Here is a 22,841-nt window from a genome sequence, read left to right as displayed (position 1 = left end):
AAATTTTATATGAAAATTATATATATATATATATTATATATCATTATATGTATATATTATATGTACATATTAATATAATTATATATATATATATATATAAAATTAATGTATAATAAAAATTATTTTTATAAAATAAATATATAATTTATTTGTAATTCATAATTATTTATTTATTTTTTTTAGTTAGAATTTATTTATTTTTTAGTTAGAAATATTTTTTATTTTATAAATTTTTTAATAATCAAATTACATGGGGACATTTTTTTAGGCAAAGAAAACGCTATATAATAGAATTACAGAATAACCAATAAAAACTGCATTTAGAATCTATTACATAGTAGTGATAACAGTATCAACCTGTCAAGTAGCATTTGCAACTGTCAAGTTTTACAGATATTTATATATATTTTATAATGTTTGTTAATTTAAAAATTATATGTAATTCTTCATATAATCGTATTAGTTTTATATGTACGACATAAACTTAAAAATTTTTTAAAATTAAAAGATTGTAAGAATATATTCAAATTTTATTTTCTTTTTTCTAATTCTTAAAAGACATCAAAGTATAAAATAATCTATGAATTTAGGCGTGTTTAACAGAGTTAATCTTAAGGTAATAATAACATTTTTTTTATATTATTATATAATATTTTAATTATTTATTTATTATATTTTAATTATTTATTTATTATATATTTTAATTATTTATTTATTATATATTTTAATTATTTATTTATTATAATATTTAATTATAATATATCTATTTAGGATACCCAAGGCGGAATGTATTCCGAATGGGCTTCTCTAAGTGTTTTAATTCAACAAGGCTCAGAAGAAAGTCAAAGTGTTTTAGAAAAATTTTCTCCTGGAGCTGGAAAAGAAGTTGCTTTATCTATTGTACGTCAATTGGCTGCAAATCTTGGTATTACACAAGCAGCTGAACCTAGTCCATTATGTACAGATAAAGAAGTTCAATGGTGTATGGAAGTAATATGTTTTGGACTATCATTACCTTTGGCTGAACATGATACTGTTCGAGATTGTGTTAATGTATATTGTGAATGGTTATCTGCATTATATTCCACACCAAAGATTTGTGTACCTAGACCAATTATAGATGATCCTAATTTCTATGCCAGAAAAATAATCAGTCATTTTCATAATTTGTTTGTTCCACGAAAAGGAGAAGGTAAAATAAATTACTTTAAATTATATTTTTTACCTTATTTTATTTTCATTGTGTATCATATATAATATGAAAAATTATAATTTCAAGAAAATTTTATTGAGAAATTGGAACTTAAATGTTGGATATATTTTTATCTAACAATTTTTTTGTTATCTTTTTCTTTGTAGTCTGGCCATTTTTATATCAGGATTTAGGTAATTTATAACTAAAATAATTATATTATTTGGTACAAAACAAGTTTATATTTTAATAACAACAATAAATATAGAATTTTTATAAAACATGAAATATTGTTTACAGGAACAGATACAATTAATCGGCAAGCTGTTTTATGTCATAGAGTACTTAGAACATTACAACAAATTGCAAGAGGACCTGCTACTTTAGAGAGAGAAACTTGGGAAAGCTTATTATTATTTCTTATTGGTATTAATGATGCACTTTTAGCTCCTCCAGCAACAAGAGAAGATGCTGGAGAGCAATTATGTGAAAGAGTTTTAGGTGTATTACTAGAGGTATTATATTTCTATAAAGAAAATATTAATATAATAAGAATTAGTAATTAGTAAATATAAAAATATTTTTAGGTATGGTTAGTGGCATGTGAGCGAAATTTTCCATCACCACCATTATGGCGTACATTAAGAGAATCATGTCTTCGTTGGCGACATAGATTAGCATTAGTAGAACAATGGAATCGTGTTTGTCTTGCTCTTACAGCAAGACTCTTACAAATTATGTATGGTCCAATGTTTCCAGAATTAAAAATAAGTTAGTTATTTTGATTTATTATAATTATTAATATATATTTATTAATATCTATAAGATATTTTTTAAAAAGCATTTGCTCTAAATCATTGATATAAATTATTATATGACTTTATTTAGATGACTTTTTGAAAATTTTATCGATTTTTATGATTGTATTAGAAAAAAATAAGATTATTGAAAAATAATCAATTAAACTTGCATCTCCTTTCAAAATTTATTCTTATCAATATTATATAATTATATTGTTTTTCATAAAAGTAATTTATATTATTATATTATGTAATATATTTAGATGAAGAAGATTCACAACTTGTACCATCTACAATGTCAGATGAAGCAGTAGCCCAAGCCTGGTATAGACTTTTGCGAACTATAGGGGATCCTGTTGATTTATGCAGACCTGCTGTTATTTCACAAACACAAGCATTTTTACAATATGCTATTGCTAGTCCAAATGTAATAGATCCATGTCAACATCCATGTTTACAGAGTTTACCACAAATATTTTTGAAAGCCATTAAAGGTATAGCTGGACAAGTTGATGCTTTTCTTGGTAAGTTTTTTTCTTTGTATATTTATACAATTAAATTGTATAAAATTTTCAAATATAATTGATATCACATTCTTGGGATCATATATATGTAAATTATAAATACTACAAAAATATTAAAAAAATTAAAATGATCTCCTTCAATACTTTTCCTATTTACTTTGAAATACCTATAATAGGATATGGAGTTTCCAACTTGCTTTGTTGGTGATGGTTGCACGCAGTCACAAATGTTTTAGGAGTTTCACAGGCATGTTGCTGGGAAGAATGTTGTGTATCTACCATCACATGTGGATCTGCTAGTGCTGGAAGTGGAGGTGTAGGGTGGGATAAATCAAGTAGTAAGGATATGACACAACCTTCTCCTACACCTCCAACACAACGCAGACTTGCCAAAAGTTTCAGTGTAACACCTTCTGCAGTGACTAAGGGTATTGAGCACTTTATCTTCTGGTGTTTTGCAATTATATTTTATCTATATAATTGTATATATTTTTATTAAATAATGCTTTTTATAAATATCTTTTTTCTTTCTTATTTAAAAAAAATATAATATTTTAATAAGTTAAAAATATTGAAATTATATGTTAAATTATCAATTATATTTTATATAATTATTTTTATTATAGGAATTCCAAAAGCTTCCTTGATTGGTTTAACAACGAGTCGAGTTTCAAGTACACCACCTATATTGATGTCTAATTCAGGACCATCTTCAGCTTCAAGTACAACATGTAAGAATTTATAAATTATCTCAATAATATAATTTTATTATATATTATTATATATAATATATTATATTTAAAGCTTTATAGTTATTTAATTTATGCTATATTATTTATGCTATAAACTTCATAATTATTTTATAATTACAATTATTACATTATAGTTATATATTATAATTACATTATAATTATTTTATAATTACATTTATAGCTATGACTTCATTAGTCCAAGATATAAGACCCCCTTTAGCTCCAGGACGTCCAAAATGTAATAGTATATTACATCTTTTTGGTGAATGGTTATTTGAAGCTGCATTTATAGGCACAGATGGATGGACACAAAATTTACCACGTAAGCATTATGTTAAATACATAATATTACATATAATATTAAATTTAATTAAACAATATAAAAATTAATCTTCTTAATAAACAGAACCATCAGGTGCATCAAAACGTCCATCTTCTGTACTTGTTGAAGGCCCTAGTTCTTTACAAGAAGCTATTAATGATGTTCCACCAGCTCTTTGTATAGATCGTTATGAATCTGGAAGAGCTGAAGCTTTAGGTGCATTATGTCGAATATTTTGTGCTAAAAAAACTGGAGAAGAAATTTTACCCATTTATTTATCCAGATTTTATCAAGCAATGAATCATGGTCTTAAAGTTGATGAAGTAAAGTTGATGAATTTGACATTATGAAAGAATGTAATATATTTGTAAGAATATATATGATATATATATAAATTTTAATTACAGTCTCGAGAGTGTGGAGAAACATTAGCAAGTATTCTTTTGAATTCTGCTGACTTATTTCGTTTAGATTTAAATGGCGTACAAGTGTTAGTACCTGCAGTAATATCAGCATTAGAAACTGTACTTCCAGAAAAAGATTTAAAACTTAAATCTAATGTTCTATCAAAATCAGATTTACGAAGGGCCTCAATACATCTACTAATATCAATACTAGTATTACCTTTACACTTCCAAGTAATTAATATATAAATATTTGTTTCGTTATAATAATATTAAATAGTTTCTCAATAATTTCTATTTTATAGAATCTTACTATTAAAGAACTTCCAACATTTGTAAGTCCAATGATTAGTGAAAAAAATCATGTAACATTTGCACAATTAAAATCAAAACTTATGAATTTACTTATAAATGCACTACAAGTTGAAACTGATTCTCAGAATACACATATGTTATTAGGTAAGTTGTATTTAATATAATACTATTATTTTTCTTTTAATATATATACAAATTATTCTTTTTTCTTAAGGTGCTCTTTTATTAAGTGTACAAGATTCTGCAGCAGCAGAAGAAGTTGAACAAGTTACACAACCTGATACTATAGCACATGATCCTACTGTAAATTTATTATCATCAGGTTTGTTATTTAACTAAATTACAAATTAAATTACATTTATAAATATTGAATGCACTGTTTTATATTTTTTAAAGAATTATCCTTATATTGAAATTTAAAAAATAATTGCAAATAATCATTCCACTAATAAGCTGAATGAATTGAATGCATTATTTTATATTTTTTAGGGATCTTATCTTTAAAATTTAAAATTTTAAAAATAATTGCAAATGATCATTTCACTAATAAGTTAGAATTAATATTTCATTATTTAATTCCATTTAAAATGGCAATTTATTATTAACATTAATTGCTTGTAAAATAGAATTCAATAATTTTGCCTCATATGCAGTGTAAAATCATAATGCTTAATATTACTTTCTATCTTATTTGCTTTATGCGTGCTTCTAATGTATCATTCATTTTTATTATTATAATTATGTTTTGTTATGCATTCATCATTGTACTGTTTCATCATTGCTTAATAGTCACCAGTGATTCTGCCAGTCAAATAAGTATATCCAGTGATCAACGCTCGCTCGGTGATACCTCTGATATTACAACTCTTCAAGAGGAATGTATTGCATTTGGTAAATACAAGTATTTTTTATATTAGTTCTGCTTTTAATTATATATTATGCATATAAAAAATGTTTTGGAATATCATCTATTTTTATTTCAATATTTTTGTTATATATTTAAGCTTCCTTTGGGTAATCGCGCAAAAGCTTGCATTTCAAAAAATAATATTATATGTTTTAAAAATTACTCCATTTCGCATGTTTTTGATAATTAAAAAAATATGAATTATTGTTACAGATTCAGCTCATGCTCTTTTTGTAAGAGCAACATATTTAGTTTGTCATAGATTAATATCATCATGGAAGACAGATTTAAATATTTCTTTAGCAGCTCTTGAAATATTATCAGGATTAGCAAGAACATGTATTCGTGAAACAGGTAAATTCTAATTCTAATTATTTATTATTAAATTATAATAGTATTTTTTAATTTTTAAAATCTTCATATAATTTTAAATGTTTTACATGCAGCAAGAAAATTAACAGGTTAAATTATATTTTTATATAATTTAAAATTTTATTGTAAAATATTAATTTTTAATATAAATTACAGATGCTTTAGAATGTAAACGAGCTGTAAAATGGCTTTGTGATTATATTGCATATCAGTGTTGGCGTCCACCACCAGCTCATTCAAAAGATCTTCATTCTTCTATTGTTGCTGCATTTAGTTGCTTAAGAACTTGGTTAACTGCTCATTCACAATTATTACAAGTTACTATTTTATTAATATTTAATTACAATAAATAATTAATATCAAAATAAATTTATGTAAAACAATTTATTTTAGGATAAGGATTGTTTAACAACAGTTTTAGAAGTAGTTGAACTTGGTGTATCAGGAACAAAAAGTATAGGAAAACCTGGTGAACCTATTAAAATGAAAGATGAAAAAGAATTAAAACCAGCGTCTATGCGCGTTAGAGATGCTGCTGATGCACTTCTTACAGTTATTTTGGAACAAGTATATTAAAATTATTACGATTTTAAAAAATAATAAATTTATAAAAATTATTTTAAATAAATTTATGTTTGTAGGTTGGTTATTTCCCTAGTGCATGTGGAGCACAATCATTATCATCTTTATTAGATGAAGTATCACTTTTACGACATTGCAACAGTTGGACTGGTGGTCGAGTTCCACGTCAAGCAGCAGTTGAAAGATTTCGATATTTTGTTGCCGAAAATGCTACTATATTGGCTTTATTAGAAGAACCTCTTGGAAATGATCAAGATCCACAACCTACAGTAACTGTATTAATACGTGGTCCATTTGGAAGACATGCGTGGACCATGCAACTTCGACATTTACCAAGGCATAGATCTAGTATCAGAAGTGTAAATACAAATCCAGGTCGACCATTACCATTAGCAGAAGCTGCTCCACGAACAGATTATAAGCCTAAATTTTTTCCTGATAATGTAGATCGAATACCACATTGTAAAGTGTATGTTAAATTTTATCAATATATTATAATATAATTCAAAATATCTAAAAAAATTAAATTTTATATTCAAATTCTATTTAGGGATGAATCTATTCCAAGTTTAGAAGCAGTTATGAATGACAGTGATATTGTGAGAAATGAACATCAAATTTTATCACAATTATTAGAACGTCAAATGACTATTGAAACAAAATACAGTGATGGAAATGATAAAATTTCTGAGGAAAAAGTAGAAGAATGTGTACCACCTCAAATTTGTCACGAATTTCAAACTGCGCGTTTATTTTTAAGCCATTTTGGTTTCTTAAATGTGGAACCTAAAGAAACTAATGAATCTAGAAATAATGGTCTTACTGCTTTAGATCCAACCATTCCAGGATTTTGTTTAGATTTAGAGACTTTGGATAACATTAGTCCAAGAACATGTGATACTGTATACATTTTTTATGTTAAAGCTGGTCAGAAAACTTCAACAGAAATATTATCTAACGTGGTAATTATTTTTAATCTTAAAGTACTTTGTTGTTATTTATTTACATTCATGTAAAGTGAATTTTATATTTATAGTTACATGAATCGAATGTATCGTCAAATTTCTTAGAATTTTTAAATTCTCTTGGTTGGCCAGTTTCGGTATCAACACATGCAGGTTGGACTGGCCATATTTCTACTTCATGGAGAGTAACACCACAACTAAATGTACCACAACCAGCTCATAGTGATCATGGTGGAGCTCTATATAATGGTGATACTCATGTACTTTATTGGGCAGATGTTAGTTCAGAAATTGCTTTCATTGTACCCACTCAGTTGAATAATATGGTAAATTCAGATTCATTGGAAGAAACAAGTTATTGTAGTGATGTCAGTGTTAATCAAGGTATAATTTAAAAATAATATAAATAATAATATCAAAGAATTTTTTATTATGTTTATGATGAATTATACAATAATATAATTAATAATTGCAGTTTGGTTCGAAAGAAATATTAGTGAAAGTACTTCTCCACGAAATAGTGGTACAGGACAAAATACAATGCAAAATTCACGAACAATGTCACTTGATTTAGAAAAACAACCATCTAGTTTAACAGGATCCAATTCTTCCAATGCAGATTTAAATAAACCAAGAAAAACAACTAAACAAGTTTTACCTGTACAAATTGATATTAAAATTATAGTTGTTTGGTTAGAAAGTTTAGAAGATTTTACTCATTTTCCAATTGGTATAATTATGCAAAATTTATACAAAATCTATATTTCTTTCAATTAAATAAAAAAATTTTCATATTTTACATACAGGTGATCTTCTTCCTTGTACTTATAGTGGTCTTGAGCAATCAAAAATAATTCAAGTATCAGATGTACAAGTAATTTTTCTTCAAGCTCTTAGTAGTGGACTAATGAGAGTCAGATTACAAGGTCCAGTTTCTAGAATTAATTTAGCTACTCCTTTAATTGATGGAATGGTTGTATCTAGAAGAGTACTAGGAACTCTTGTTAGACAAACTGCATTAAATATGGGACGTAGAAAGAGGCTTGACAATGATAGGTAAAATTATAATTATGTTTTAATAATATTAATATATTTAATATATATAATATTTTGCAGTTACCATCCACCACATGTACGTAGACGTTTGAAAATTCAAGAAATGGTACAAAAATATAAGAAAGATTTAACTGAACCAGAATTATTAACACTTTTATTTAATAGTACTCAAACTTATTAAATTTAATAAAATTAATATAAATAAATGAAATTTATATTAAATTATAATAAGGATATATTTCTAAATAATAAATATTTCTAAATAATAATAAATAAAATATCAGCACAGTAGATATTTAATTTCCCTATATTTTATAATTGAAATATAATAATATTGTTTATTATATGTATATATTATTCATATATCATATTGAATCATATATCATATTGAAATTATAATATAATGTTTATAATATATATGGATTCATATGTAATAAAATCGTCTTGTCAAAATATATTTAAAATTAATATTTATTACGTATGTTTATCATAAATGCTTATTAAATATCTAACAATAAAATGTTGTAATTATTGATATATTATGAGAAAGTTTTTTATGAGAAAATTTAAAATTTTTTTAAAACAATGTTGATTTGATATTTATAAGAAAGTTATTTATTAATAATATTGTTTATAATAGTAAAAAAATAGTTATAAAAAATTTGGCATAATTTAATTATATAATATTATTTTCTATTTTTTTTGCTTTTTTTTATATTAACTTATATATATATATATATATATATATATATATATATCAATATAACTTATCTTTGATATTTAATAAATGATATTTAATAAAAATTTAATTTGATAAAATAAAAATAAAAAATAATTAATTCAATCGATTATAAGAAATTGCGATTAATCGATTATATCTTAACAATTATATATATTTTTACAAAATTATTTAATATAATATTATTAAATTTCAATAAAAAGAAATAAATAATAATAATAATAATAATTTCAAAAATAAATTTAGTAATCAATAAAAGTTTTATATGTGTTAATCGTTATATCGATATTAAAAATTTAGCTATGTCATTCAATGACATTGCACGCATTATGATATAATGTTACGAAAGAATATACTAATATATATTTCTTGCATAAAACTTGAATAAAAAAAATCACGACTAGGTATCTAATCAATTATTCTAATATACATTGTTAAATATTGATTTAATGTCTTACCATTTCATTAATTTATAATACATAAGTATTAAATACTATATCTTTGCAAAAACATTGTCATATAAATTTAATATAAATTTTGTATATAAAAATAAATTATAATTTTTTTTTAAATTATTAATTTTTTATATATTTTATCATAATATAATATTGTTTTATTTTTTTCTTATAACAATAACGTAAAATATTTCTTAATATATTTTTTTATTAAATAAAATAATGTAATTAAATAAAATTTTATTAAAATTTTATAAAATGGAATATGAAAATTAAAAACATATTCTACATTAAATATTATTCTATCTTATATATATATATATATATATATATATAAATATTAATGTTTAAAATAGTAAATAATAATAAAAAATAATTGGCTTATTATATTATTATAAATTAAAAAATAAATAAATAATATTTCAATATAAAATAAAAAAATTTAAAAAAATATAGATAAAATATAGAAAAATATATATATATATACATTTTTAAATTAAAAAATATATAAAGATAGTACAAAATGACAATATAAAAATTTCAAAATAAAATAAAAATAAATTATATAATGTTTAAAATATAATATTTTGTTAATGGGATATATATTTTTTACAATTATATTATTTTAAGAATTTTTATTATTCTCATTTTATTAGATTTTCTATTTTTGGTTATACAAATAATCTTTTCTGTTTAGAAGTTAAACCGTTATTTCAAAATTGTGCGCAAGATGACGTAATATATCTTGATTGGACCAACATTATAATATGAACGGTTTCTATTCAGCACAGTTTACATTTGTTTGAGAAAGTGAGCGAATATAGTTGTATCAGTTAGTTTTAAATAGATATATAAGGTAATAGGTATATAATGTAATTGTATATTTCTTCAATTGGACATCTTTTACTTGACTACAATCATTTATTGAAATTAACGATATCTATTATAGTGTGGAACACTTTATCTTGTTCAAGAAACCTATAAAAGAACAAGAGTGTTATCTGAATAAGTAAAGCAAAAACTTATAAAACAGTAAATGTATTTTTATGGAAGACTAAAGTATGGATCAATTTTGTGGTACTGAATTTTGGGTAAGAATGCATGTTCTATTTGTTCTTTCGTTATGTTTTTGTTTTATTTCTATTACTCAAAAATTCACTTGAAATATGTTTTTGATTAAATAGTTGATTAATAATATTATTTAGTAAATATATAAAAATATAAAGATATATAATATAATATACTTTTGTACTAAATTTTAAAGTAAAATTTAATTTATGTGTGATTTTATTATTTTTATTATTTTTATTATTTTATTTTTTTTATTATTTTATTTAAAAAAATTTATATAGATAATTTATATAGATAATTTATTTTTTACATTGTAGAACTATAATTTAATATGGAATACAGATGATCCAGAGATTACAGAATGTTTTCAGAAAACTGTGTTAGTATGGGTACCATGTGCATTTTTATGGTTATTCTCTGGAATAGAAATTTATTATTTCTTAAACAGCAAAAATAAAAATATTCCATATACATGGTTATTTATTTCTAAACAAATACTCATAATAACTCTGATTTTACTTAATATTGTTGATTTAGGAATAGCTATACATAAAAGTACTTATGAAAAAGTTTATAATGTTGATTATTGTACACCAATTATAAGAATTGTTACCTTTGTAAGTATCATTTATAAATTTTTAAAAAATTATGGAAAATATATATTGTAATAATGTTATTCTATTAATTCTTTTATTAGCTTAAGACAAGTATTTTAGTAACATATAATAGGAAATATGGAATGCGAACTTCTGGATTATTATTTTTATTTTGGTTTCTACTTGCTTTATGTGGAATTATTGAATATAGAAGTTTATTAAAATTATATATAAATAAGGTATGTTATTAATTATTGTTATGAAATAATCAACAATTAATTGAAATTATTTTATATAATATTAATGATTAATATAATGATTAATATAATATTAATGATTATATTAATGATTAATTGACAGATTTATTTATTTATTTTTTATATATTAGATTATTTTATATATTTTATAGATTATTTTATATATATAGATTATATATAAGATTATATTGCAATCCTTAATATTAATATTGAAAGAATTTTTTTATGTATATTAACTTCTTTTATATATTTTTTTTTTTTTAGAATGAAATCTCTTATTCATTTATATCATATATGATATATTATCCAATAGTGATATTTTTATTCTTATTGAATTTCTTGGTTGATGCTGAACCTAAATATTCTAAATATCCCAGGGTAATAATATTTTTGATAAATCATATTATAATTAAAATGAAAAATATTAGAATATTAATTTTATATATTGTATTTATAGGCTGAAAAACCATGTCCAGAACAAAAATCTTCCTTTCCAGGAAAAATCTTTTTTAGTTGGTTCGACTCAATGGCATGGAAAGGTTTTAAAAAACCTTTAGAAATTACAGATCTATGGTCCATAAATCCAGAAGATACAGCTAAAGAAATTGTACCTAAATTTGAGAAATATTGGAAGAAAAATTCACAAAAAAGAAACAAGTGAGTGTGATATTTATAAATATTTAATATTAGAGAATAAAAATTAAACAAAAATTAATAAAGTTAATAAAGTAAAAGAATTTAAGTAGAAATCAATTAATAAACCAAAAGAATTTTATTATATATTATATTAGTAATAAGATATAAATTCACTTTTGCTAACAAGAGTATTTTGGACTTACTTTAGGTAAGTTAATTAAATTGTATATATGATTAAACATGTAAATATGTTTTATTTTTACTTACTTTTAGTGTACAAAATACTAAAGCATCATTCAGAAAAGGATCTAGCCAAGTAAATTTCAATAATGAATATAAAAAGAAAACATCATCAGTTTTGCCTCCCCTTTGCAAAGCTTTTGGTGCCACGTTTTTATTTGGTGCAGTACTTAAATTTGTACAAGATATTATAACTTTTGTTAGTCCACAAATATTACAGTAAGTAAATAGATATTTTAATTAACTTTTTATTTTAAATTAATAGTTTTTAGAATTACAATTACAAATTAAAATATTTTTAATATAGGTTACTTATCGATTTTATTAAAGGACGTGAACCACTATGGAAAGGCTATTTTTATGCAGTTTTACTATTAATTACAGCCATATTTCAAACATTAGTTTTATCTCAGTATTTTCATCGTATGTTTTTAGTTGGATTACGAATACGTACTGCTTTAATTGCAGCAATTTATCGGAAAGCATTGAGAATGTCTAATGCTGCAAGAAAAGAGTCAACAGTTGGTGAAATAGTAAACCTAATGTCTGTGGATGCACAAAGATTTATGGATTTAACAGCATATATAAATATGATTTGGTCTGCACCATTGCAAATAGTCTTAGCATTATATTTTTTATGGGATATTTTGGGACCAGCTGTACTTGCTGGATTAGCTGTTTTACTTATTCTTATCCCAATAAATGTTTTAATTACTAATAGAGTTAAAACATTGCAAATTAGACAAATGAAACATAAAGATGAAAGAGTTAAATTAATGAATGAAGTACTTAATGGTATAAAAGTATTGAAACTATATGCATGGGAACCTTCATTTGAGGAACAAATACTAAAAATACGAACAAAAGAAATTAAAGTACTTAAGGAAACAGCATATCTTAATTCTGGAACAAGTTTTATTTGGTCCTTTGCACCCTTTTTAGTAAGTTTTTAAATCAAATTATATATTATTATATTATATATATTAAGAGAGAAAGTGATTTTTTATTTATTTTTGTTCATTGTTTATTTATTTATTTATTTATTTATTTATTTATTTATGTATAACTTTTACTTTATAGGTTTCATTGGTATCCTTTGCAACATATGTACTTATAGATGAAAATAATCGTTTAGACAGTACAAAAGCTTTTGTTTCACTCAGTCTTTTTAATATCTTAAGGTTTCCTCTTTCTATATTACCTATGATGATTGGTAACATGGTTCAAGTAAATAAAAATTTTTTATATTCAATACAATACATACAATTCAATACAATACATATAATTTTCATTTTTTAATATAATATAATATAATATAATTTAGGCTTATGTTTCTGTGAAACGTATTAATAAATTCATGAATACAGAAGAGTTAGATCCAAATAATGTTCAACATGATTTATCTGAATGTAAGTTCCTAATAATTTTTATATATTTATAAATATTATATATCGAATATATCATATATATTAATATAATATAGCATATACATTACTAATTGAAAATGGCACCTTCATATGGGATATGGAAAATATTGATAGACCAACATTAAAAAATATCAATCTCCAAGTGGAACAGGGTCAATTAATAGCTGTTGTTGGCACTGTAGGATCTGGAAAAAGTTCTCTTTTATCAGCCCTTCTTGGAGAAATGGAGAAGATAAATGGCAGAGTTAATACAAAAGTAAATATTTTGTTACTTAAATGAAAACATTTTTTAATATGATAAATAATTTTATTATTTGTTTATTTTACATATAATAGGGTTCTATTGCATATGTATCTCAACAAGCATGGATTCAAAATGCATCATTACAAGATAATGTTTTATTTGGAAAATCATTACACAAAAATTTATACAATCGTGTAATTGAAGCATGTGCATTAACTCCAGACTTAAAAGTGTTGCCTGCAGGTGATCAAACTGAAATTGGAGAAAAAGGAATAAATTTATCTGGTGGACAAAAACAAAGAGTATCATTGGCCAGAGCAGTATATAATGATTCCGATATTTATTTTTTGGATGATCCATTAAGTGCAGTAGATTCACATGTTGGAAAACATATATTTGAAAATGTAATTGGCTCTAGTGGTTTGCTTAAGAAGAAAACAAGAATACTCGTCACACATGGTATCACTTATTTGCCAGAAGTAGATAACATTATTGTTCTTAAAGATGGTGAAATAACAGAAGTTGGAACTTACAAACAACTTTTAGAGAAAAGGGGAGCCTTTTCTGAGTTTTTAGTGCAACATCTTCAGGAAGGTATGTATCACTTTTTTAATTTTTCTTATTTTTTTCTATTTAGATTTTATATTAATTTTTAATTATATTTTTCATGAATCTAAGTTGGAAATCGTAAGTCAGTGAAAAAAGTAATTACGATTCCTTTTCCTACTTCAATTTGTGTGATTGTCCACAAAATGGTTTATATTGCATTTGGCTTGTGATGTTAGAGTATCAATGATGTTAGTATTTTTTGCAATTTGCTACTCTTAAAACTTATCAGCTGGCTTGTAGCATAAAGTAATCTACACTACAATTTTATTTTTTAGTATTCTCTTTTATATAATCTTTTTTTTTTATTCAAAAAAAAAAAAGATATATATAAAAGATTATAATGCATGTTAAATTTAAATCAGAAACTTATTGAAATGAAATATATAATTAGTATTATACATATATAATTCTTTTTATGATTTATTTCTAATTTATTGAAATTAATAATCATGATTTGCCGAATGCATTTGAAATTTTATTTTAACAAGTAAATCAAAGTAAATCCTATTATGTTATTATTTTTTAATTTTGTGTAATTTATTTTTGAATATGTTGTGTATTTTTTATAATAAATTTAAAATAGTACATGCTGATGGTGAATCAGAAGCAGATCTTCATGAAATTAAACAACATTTGGAATCTACAATTGGATCAAATGAATTACAACAAAAATTAACAAGAGGTAAATCAAGAATGTCAGAAAGTCAAAGTGAATCTGGTTCTATAGCTGATAGAAAATCTTTAAATGGTTCATTAAAGAGGTAAAATTATTTTAATTATATGTTCGATGCTATGCATAATAACATTTTTACTTAGAAGAATATATGTATTTTATATTTTTTAGACAATATTCTACAAGTAGTCAACAATCTGGTACTTATGAAAATAGTAATATAAAAGAAGCAAAGTTATTATCTCCAAAATCAGGAGGAAAATTAATAGAAGTAGAAAAAACTGAAACTGGAAGTGTAAGTTTTTTTTTTTATTTTATAAAATAATTTATTGAATAAATTGTAATCATATATTATTTTTATTAAGGTTAAATGGCGAGTCTATTCTCACTATTTTAAATCCATTGGATGGTTTTTATCAATATCCACTATTATAATGAATGCTATTTTTCAAGGATTTAGTATTGGTTCAAATACTTGGCTCAGTATGTGGTCAGATGATAATTTAACAGATGTTAATAATACGGTTGATCACATTAAACAAAACATGTATCTTGGAGTATATGGTGGACTTGGCCTTGGCCAAGGTATGTGTTTAAAAATTTATAATCATTTATTTCTCGTTTTATTTTGTTTATTAATAATTCTTAGAATTTTAAAAAAATCATTGTGTAAGGTAAGTTTAAGTTTAAATTATGTCATGATCCAATATACAATGACTATTTTATTTATTTATTATTAAATTTTGTTTGAAAGGCATGTTCCTTCACAGATTACACAGTTTTGGGGAAATTAAATTTTAAACTATAAACAAAATATGTATTTATATGACTCTGAAACTAATTATGTATTAATATCATAAAATCATTATTTCCTTAAAAATTTGTTTTAAAATTTTAAGTATGCAATTAACATTAAAACATTAACAAAATCTAACTAGTAGTTAAAATATTAGTGCGAGTGCAGTTTGCTGTGTCAATAGAATATTTATAAATTAAATAAAAGCTTTGTAGAAATATATTGTTTAAATGCAATTACCTTAATTATTATTCAAAATTAATTTTTGTTTCGCATGTACTTATTTATTTTATCTTATTTATCTTATTTCTTATGTATGTAAGTTCATGCAATATTTATGTACAATATTTCAGCATGAAGTAGCAAATAACAAAGCTTTTTATCATTTATCTATTACTAAAATATATAGATTTTATATCTTTTATATATTAAGTGTTCATATTCATCACAATTAAATTATAAGAATTTCAAGTGTTTTTTTTAATATATAAATAAATATATATATATATATATATATATATTATATATATATATATATTTTTTTAATATATAAATAAATATATATATATATCATTCTATTATATTAATAGAAAAATAAATAATCATGTAAAAATATATGTTTAATTGGATAAAAAAATAAATTATATTAATTTTTATAATATCTTCTAATTAAATTGGTAAAAAATATTATATAAATTATTCAATGTTATTTTTCATATTATAAATACTTGTCAAATTTTGTTTTATTTGAAATTATAATTTTAAAAATATATATTAGATAATATTTTTATCATCAAATATTATGTTTATAAATATTAAATAAAAAAATATAATTAATTGGCAAAATAAGAAAATTTATTATTATTCTATATAAAATATAATAATAAAAAAAAACAATAGTAATAATAATAACAATATCAATAATAATAAAAATCACACTATGCATGTTTATTAATTTATTTATATTATATAGATTAGGATAAATAAATTTAGTATAAGAATTTATTTATATTTTTTTAATAATATATGTTGTAATATATAATCAGTATTGTCTAATTATGCACCTCAATACATGTGTAACTGCAGAAAGGAACTTGCACATGGTATTAGGTAGATGATATAATAAAAATCAGTATTTATTGCTAAGAAAATTAATTTTTCATTTTTTGATTTATAATGTACATAAAATACAAATATTGCAAAAACTGATACAGTCCCTGATATATAATTATCAGGTTTAATGATATACCAAAGTTATCACCAATCATTGTAGGCATGACAGTGCTTGGAGGGGCATTATTCTTGGCAAAAGGAACAATACGCGCTTCCGTGCATCTCTTCGAGAGTACGTTGCAACGTGTTCTCCGGAATCCAATGTCATTCTTTGACCAAACTCCAACTGGTCGAATTCTTAATCGACTCTCTAAAGATACTGATGTCATTGATAATACGCTGCCATCCATACTGCGTTCTTGGATTACTTGCCTCTTTGGGGTATGATATTTTCACGTTGTAAATATTGTGCTTAACAAATTTTGATCAAAAATTATAAATTAAGATTATATCCACTTACGCAGTGGCTATATTTAAAAACAAAAATTCTAATCTCATTCACATATAATTATTCATTTTATATGTATTGTTCTGTAAACTTGCTATTAAAAAAAAATCATAAATTTTTAAAATTTTTGAAAAAAGTTATAAAAATGAATTAAAAATATTTGCATGCTTAAATAAAGTAGAGTTTCATGGATTAATTAATTAAAAAAAATATATTTTATAATATATAACGTATATATAATAATATATATATATATTTTATAATATATATAATATATATAATGTTAATAAATAAAAAATTTTATATATATATATATATATATATATATATATATTAATCACATATATGTTTTTAATATAAAACTAAATAATTTATTTTTATATTTAAAAATAGATAAGATTTTATTATAGTTCATATATATTTATATAATAAAATATATTGTGTTGTGACTATATTTTGTTAATATTTGTTTATTTTATTGAAAAAATTTTTTTTTAATTGATATGAAAATTATTTCATATATTGCTTACAAGTCTTATAAAAATTGTAACAAATTTTATTTATTTTTTGATATAGTCACCAACTCAATAGTTTATGTTATAAAAAATTATAAAAACTATAAAATAATAATAATATCATAATCAGGATATAATATCATAAATGGACACAATTATACATTAGTGTTTTGATAAAAAAAGTAATATTGCTTATGCTTTGAAATGGTATATGAGTATCTTATTAAATATAAGCTATGAATTAAACATTTGAATGCTTGATTTGTTTACGTATTGTTCTATTATTTGTGCCTGGCATGCCTCTCCACAGCAAACTACACTCCCTCGCATAACATGAGACAGAATAGCAATTTTTTCATATTATAAACTTATTGTTGAAAAATATAAATAAAATGAATTTCTATTAGTTTATGCATACTAGAATTGAATAGTGCTTTTAAATGTTCACATTATATTGTGAACTTTATTTTGAATAAAAATTCATAATAGTAATAAAAAATTTGTATTGAATGAAAAAAATTTACAGAATGCTTTAGATTTTTTAAATCTTAGTTATAATTGTACCATTTAGAAGTTTTTGTTAAAATGATTACCATGAAAGCAAATTATGTCTGATGTTGTAGCGATGACGAGTTTTCTCTGCGATTTGGCACCCCAGCTGGGCTGCTGGCTGGCTGCTCGCCAGATGCATATAATGATGCTGCGTGTTGTGATGCGTGCTCCATTGACCTTCTTTGATACAACTCCTACTGGTCGTATTATCTCCAGATTTGCTAAAGATGTCGACGTACTGGACACATCTCTTCCTCAACAAATTTCTGATAGCATCTATTGTTTGTTTGAGGTAATTTTTGAAAATACGTGAATTAAATTAATGATGATGATTTTTTTTTTAAGTATTGTTATTTTTTTTCTATAATTCCTTAAATCATAATTCACTAGATATTTGTATAATATCATCTATATAATCGTATATTGACATAAATAATAAAGATATATTTATTATATATTTTTTTTTTATATGAGTCTATAAATATATCATGATAATTAATTCATTTTATAAAATTTTATTAATATTTTATATTTTATATATTTGTATTATTTTTAATTAAGAGTTTAATTAACTCTTAATAAACTCAAAATAATTAATAAAGATGCGTAATTTTAAAAAACAAATAATAAACAAAGTATAATTGTGTCCATTCTAATAAATTATAATTAAAATTAAATTATAACTAAAATTAATAAATATTAAAAAAAATATATGCTTGTAATAAATGGTAGAAAATAATAGTGCAAGTATTCATTAATTAAAAAGTGCTTTTATATTGAATAATATATTAATGTCTGGAAAAAATGTGGGTGTTTCAAAATTTTGCATGGTAATTAATTCATGAATTCTTTATTTGAAAACTGATTTTTGATTATTTTATGATTGTATATATCTATTTGCATTTATTTATGTATATATGATTTTATTTTTCGTATTTAAATCATGTTAAATTAATTTGTTTTTCATCTTATTTTTTAAGTAGAAATAAATTTATCAAATTATTTTCTTTTTTACTAAATATTATTTTTATATTGCAGGTTATAGCCACTTTAGTGGTTATAAGTTTTAGTACACCAATATTTATTTCAGTCATAATACCAATAAGTGTAATATATTATTTCGTTCAACGATTATATGTTGCATCTTCAAGACAGCTAAAACGTTTAGAATCTGTTTCAAGATCTCCTATATATTCGCATTTCAGTGAAACAGTTTCTGGTATGTTTTATTATTGATTTATAATTTATATATTTATTATATTCAAAAATATTAATATAATTATGTAGATGTAATATTAATATTAATATTTATTAATATTAATATTTGATTATTAGGAGCACAAATGATTAGAGCATTTGGAGTACAAGAACGATTTATTAATGAATCCGAAAGTAAAGTAGATTTTAATCAAGTATGTTATTATCCTAGTATAATTGCAAACAGGTAATTTTTTCTAAAAATTTCAGAATTAAATTAAAATATATTTAATAATAATAATAATTTTATAGATAATTATATAAATTGTAATAATGTTATTTATTGTTTTTTTTTAGATGGTTAGCAGTACGTTTAGAAATGGTTGGAAATTTAATCATTTTCTTTGCTGCATTGTTTGCTGTATTAAATAGAGATACTATAAGCTCTGGTTTAGTTGGATTATCTGTTAGTTATGCATTACAAGTAAGTTATATATGTAAATAAGATAAATAAACATAAGATAATAAACATAAGATATCTCAAGATGGATACATAAATAGTCAAATTGCCTTGAAAAATGTTGAAATTAATATATTTATATAATAATATAAATTATATAATTAAATTATATTATATAATATTTTTTCAATTTATATTTGCATCTGTTCTGAGATAGATATTAAAATAATAAGATATAGTAAAATATATATATAAATATATATATATAAAATATATAAATATTTAATAATAAACAAAAATATATAAATATTTAATTTAATTAACTTAATTTTTAAATAATTTTTAATAAATTTTTTAGGTTACTCAAACATTGAATTGGTTAGTACGAATGACTTCTGATGTTGAAACTAACATTGTAGCTGTAGAAAGAATAAAAGAATATGGAGAAACTCCTCAAGAAGCATCATGGAAAAATCCAGATTATACACCACCTAAAGAATGGCCTGTACAAGGACGAGTAGAATTTAAAGATTATAAAGTTCGTTATAGGGAAGACTTAGAACTTGTACTTCGTGGATTATCGTTTTCTATTAAGGGAGGAGAAAAAGTTGGTATTGTTGGTAGAACTGGTGCTGGAAAATCATCTTTAACATTGGCTTTATTCAGAATAATAGAAGCAGCTGATGGACAAATTTTTATTGATGATATTGATATTGCTAAATTGGGGCTCCATGATTTAAGATCTAGATTAACTATTATTCCTCAAGATCCTGTATTATTCTCAGGAAGTTTAAGAATAAATTTAGATCCTTTTAATTGTTACACTGATGATGAAGTTTGGAGAGCTTTAGAACATGCTCATCTTAAATCTTTTATAAAAAGTAAATACTATCTTATTAATAAATAATATTTAATTATAAATAATTATTAATAAATGTTGAAAAATATATATAAAAAATATAATATTTACTATATTTTAGATTTACCAAATGGTCTTTTATATGAAGTATCAGAAGGTGGAGAAAATTTAAGTATAGGTCAACGGCAATTAATATGTTTAGCAAGAGCACTGCTTCGAAAAACAAAAGTATTAATTCTCGATGAAGCTACAGCTTCAGTCGATTTAGAAACGGACGATTTAATTCAACAAACAATTAGACAAGAATTTAAAGATTGCACAATTCTCACAATAGCTCATAGACTTAATACAATTCTTGATTCAGACAGGTATGTTTTATAAAATTGTAATATACTATTATCAAGTTATTAATTGATATTAAATAAATAATATTTAGGATCATTGTCTTGGATAATGGACGCATTGTGGAATATGATTCTCCAGAATCATTACTACATAATTCATCTAGTTTGTTCAGTAGTATAGCTAAAGATGCAGGCCTTGCTACATAAATAAAATCCATATCGTAAATACTGTACAAGCAATGAAATAATAATTTTAAATTTATGATATAATAATAAAAAAAAAATATAGTAAATCATTTATATAGACAAATATAAAGTATGCTTAGATTTGGAAGAATGAAAAATTTTGTAGAGCAACATTTTTCAATCAAATCATACATAATTTTTAAATAATGCCAAGCACAGCCTATTTGTAAAGTAGTACGGATATCCGTTACTTAAAGTACTGCCATTTTAGCAGCACATCTTGTGCTTAATAGAAAATGTTTTTAAATGTACATATATATTGTTTTAGTAATTTTACTTTAACAAGCCTATAATCTTGGGCAAACAATATATGAAATGTAAGCAATGTACAAAATACAGCAGTATTGTTTAGTTTCTTTTATTTCCATTAAACTTTATTAACATTCATACTGTCTTATTTTTATTTTTCAAGAATAATTATGTATAAATATGTAATGCGATTTATTTTTTGTTGTTAATTTGTTTTTGTTAAAATTATTTCGCTCTGTACTGTTTGACAAATATGATAAATTTCCAAGTTATGTAAATAGTATTCTCTAATATTTATGAACTTAAAAAAAAATAAAAAGATTACAATTTTATATAATATAAAAGTTTTATTCTTATTATTTAATGTTTTATTTTTTTCAATATTATAATATTATATTTATGTAATATATTCGTTATATATTATGTTATATATTATGTTATATATATTATATATTAATTGAACAAAATAAAAGATTTATGCTATGTATTTTTATGATATTATATATATTATATATATATTTATATATATAATTTATAAAAAGAATATAGTAAAAATTTAATTTCTTATTTATAATTTTTAAGTATCATTTTGAATAAACAATAATATATATTTTCAATGTTATAATTAAGTTCATAAAATTAAAGTTAAGACTTTAATTATCAAAGATAAATACAAAAAAAAATGAATAATATAATTTTTTTATGAATATCTCAAAATAATATTGTATATATATATTATAAAGATACTGTATATTGCAATTTATATTTTAAATTATTAGTCTATATTACATTATCACTTTATACCATATTTGCAAAAAAGATTAATTATCTAAATTATCAGTATTTCTATTTCGCTTCTTGGTTATGAATAAGTTTAATTCGATAAAATAATTAATAGAAATTAATTTATAAATAATTATTAAT

General features: G+C 22.3%; 2 protein-coding genes across 13 annotated transcripts; both read left to right on the top strand.

Annotated features, from left to right (window-relative positions):
- The first annotated feature begins 350 nt into the window (after positions 1-350).
- Positions 351-8,404, top strand: LOC122710864 (ral GTPase-activating protein subunit beta). 10 transcript variants are annotated; one of them, XM_043929046.1, is made up of 25 exons: positions 352-511; positions 591-616; positions 772-1,192; positions 1,360-1,386; positions 1,493-1,707; positions 1,780-1,963; positions 2,256-2,516; positions 2,738-2,944; positions 3,143-3,247; positions 3,450-3,590; positions 3,675-3,913; positions 3,998-4,228; positions 4,300-4,453; positions 4,524-4,631; positions 5,099-5,200; positions 5,430-5,570; positions 5,663-5,677; positions 5,745-5,905; positions 5,982-6,155; positions 6,230-6,639; positions 6,721-7,132; positions 7,207-7,519; positions 7,611-7,865; positions 7,942-8,191; positions 8,252-8,404. In XM_043929046.1, the coding sequence occupies exons 3-25, from the start codon at positions 787-789 to the stop codon at positions 8,370-8,372; spliced, it is 4,632 nt and encodes a 1,543-aa protein (XP_043784981.1). In that variant the 5' UTR covers positions 352-511; positions 591-616; positions 772-786; the 3' UTR covers positions 8,373-8,404. The 10 variants fall into 10 exon arrangements, with proteins under 10 accessions (XP_043784978.1, XP_043784977.1, XP_043784980.1 ...); XM_043929043.1 differs by having other exon boundaries at positions 351-616; positions 2,753-2,944; XM_043929042.1 differs by having other exon boundaries at positions 351-616.
- A 1,699-nt stretch (positions 8,405-10,103) lies between these two features.
- Positions 10,104-22,055, top strand: LOC122710824 (multidrug resistance-associated protein 1). 3 transcript variants are annotated; one of them, XM_043928967.1, is made up of 23 exons: positions 10,104-10,241; positions 10,335-10,476; positions 10,774-11,073; positions 11,154-11,291; positions 11,574-11,687; positions 11,767-11,966; positions 12,219-12,404; positions 12,493-13,126; positions 13,266-13,412; positions 13,510-13,594; positions 13,669-13,868; positions 13,949-14,450; positions 14,535-14,543; positions 15,049-15,226; positions 15,310-15,433; positions 15,504-15,723; positions 17,208-17,428; positions 19,601-19,781; positions 19,898-20,006; positions 20,117-20,243; positions 20,578-21,100; positions 21,200-21,446; positions 21,515-22,055. In XM_043928967.1, exons 2-23 carry the CDS (start codon positions 10,447-10,449, stop codon positions 21,627-21,629), a joined length of 4,590 nt encoding a protein of 1,529 aa, XP_043784902.1. In that variant the 5' UTR covers positions 10,104-10,241; positions 10,335-10,446; the 3' UTR covers positions 21,630-22,055. The 3 variants fall into 3 exon arrangements, with proteins under 3 accessions (XP_043784902.1, XP_043784903.1, XP_043784901.1); XM_043928968.1 differs by having other exon boundaries at positions 10,166-10,257; XM_043928966.1 differs by lacking the exon at positions 10,104-10,241 and having other exon boundaries at positions 10,267-10,476.
- The last annotated feature ends 786 nt before the right edge of the window (positions 22,056-22,841 follow it).

Source organism: Apis laboriosa, unplaced genomic scaffold, assembly GCF_014066325.1.
Source record: "Apis laboriosa isolate Shangri-la unplaced genomic scaffold, ASM1406632v1 scaffold158_cov153, whole genome shotgun sequence".
Taxonomy (NCBI): domain Eukaryota; kingdom Metazoa; phylum Arthropoda; class Insecta; order Hymenoptera; family Apidae; genus Apis; species Apis laboriosa.
Note: the sequence above shows the minus strand (reverse complement) of the source record. Positions and strands in the feature narration are given on the sequence as shown.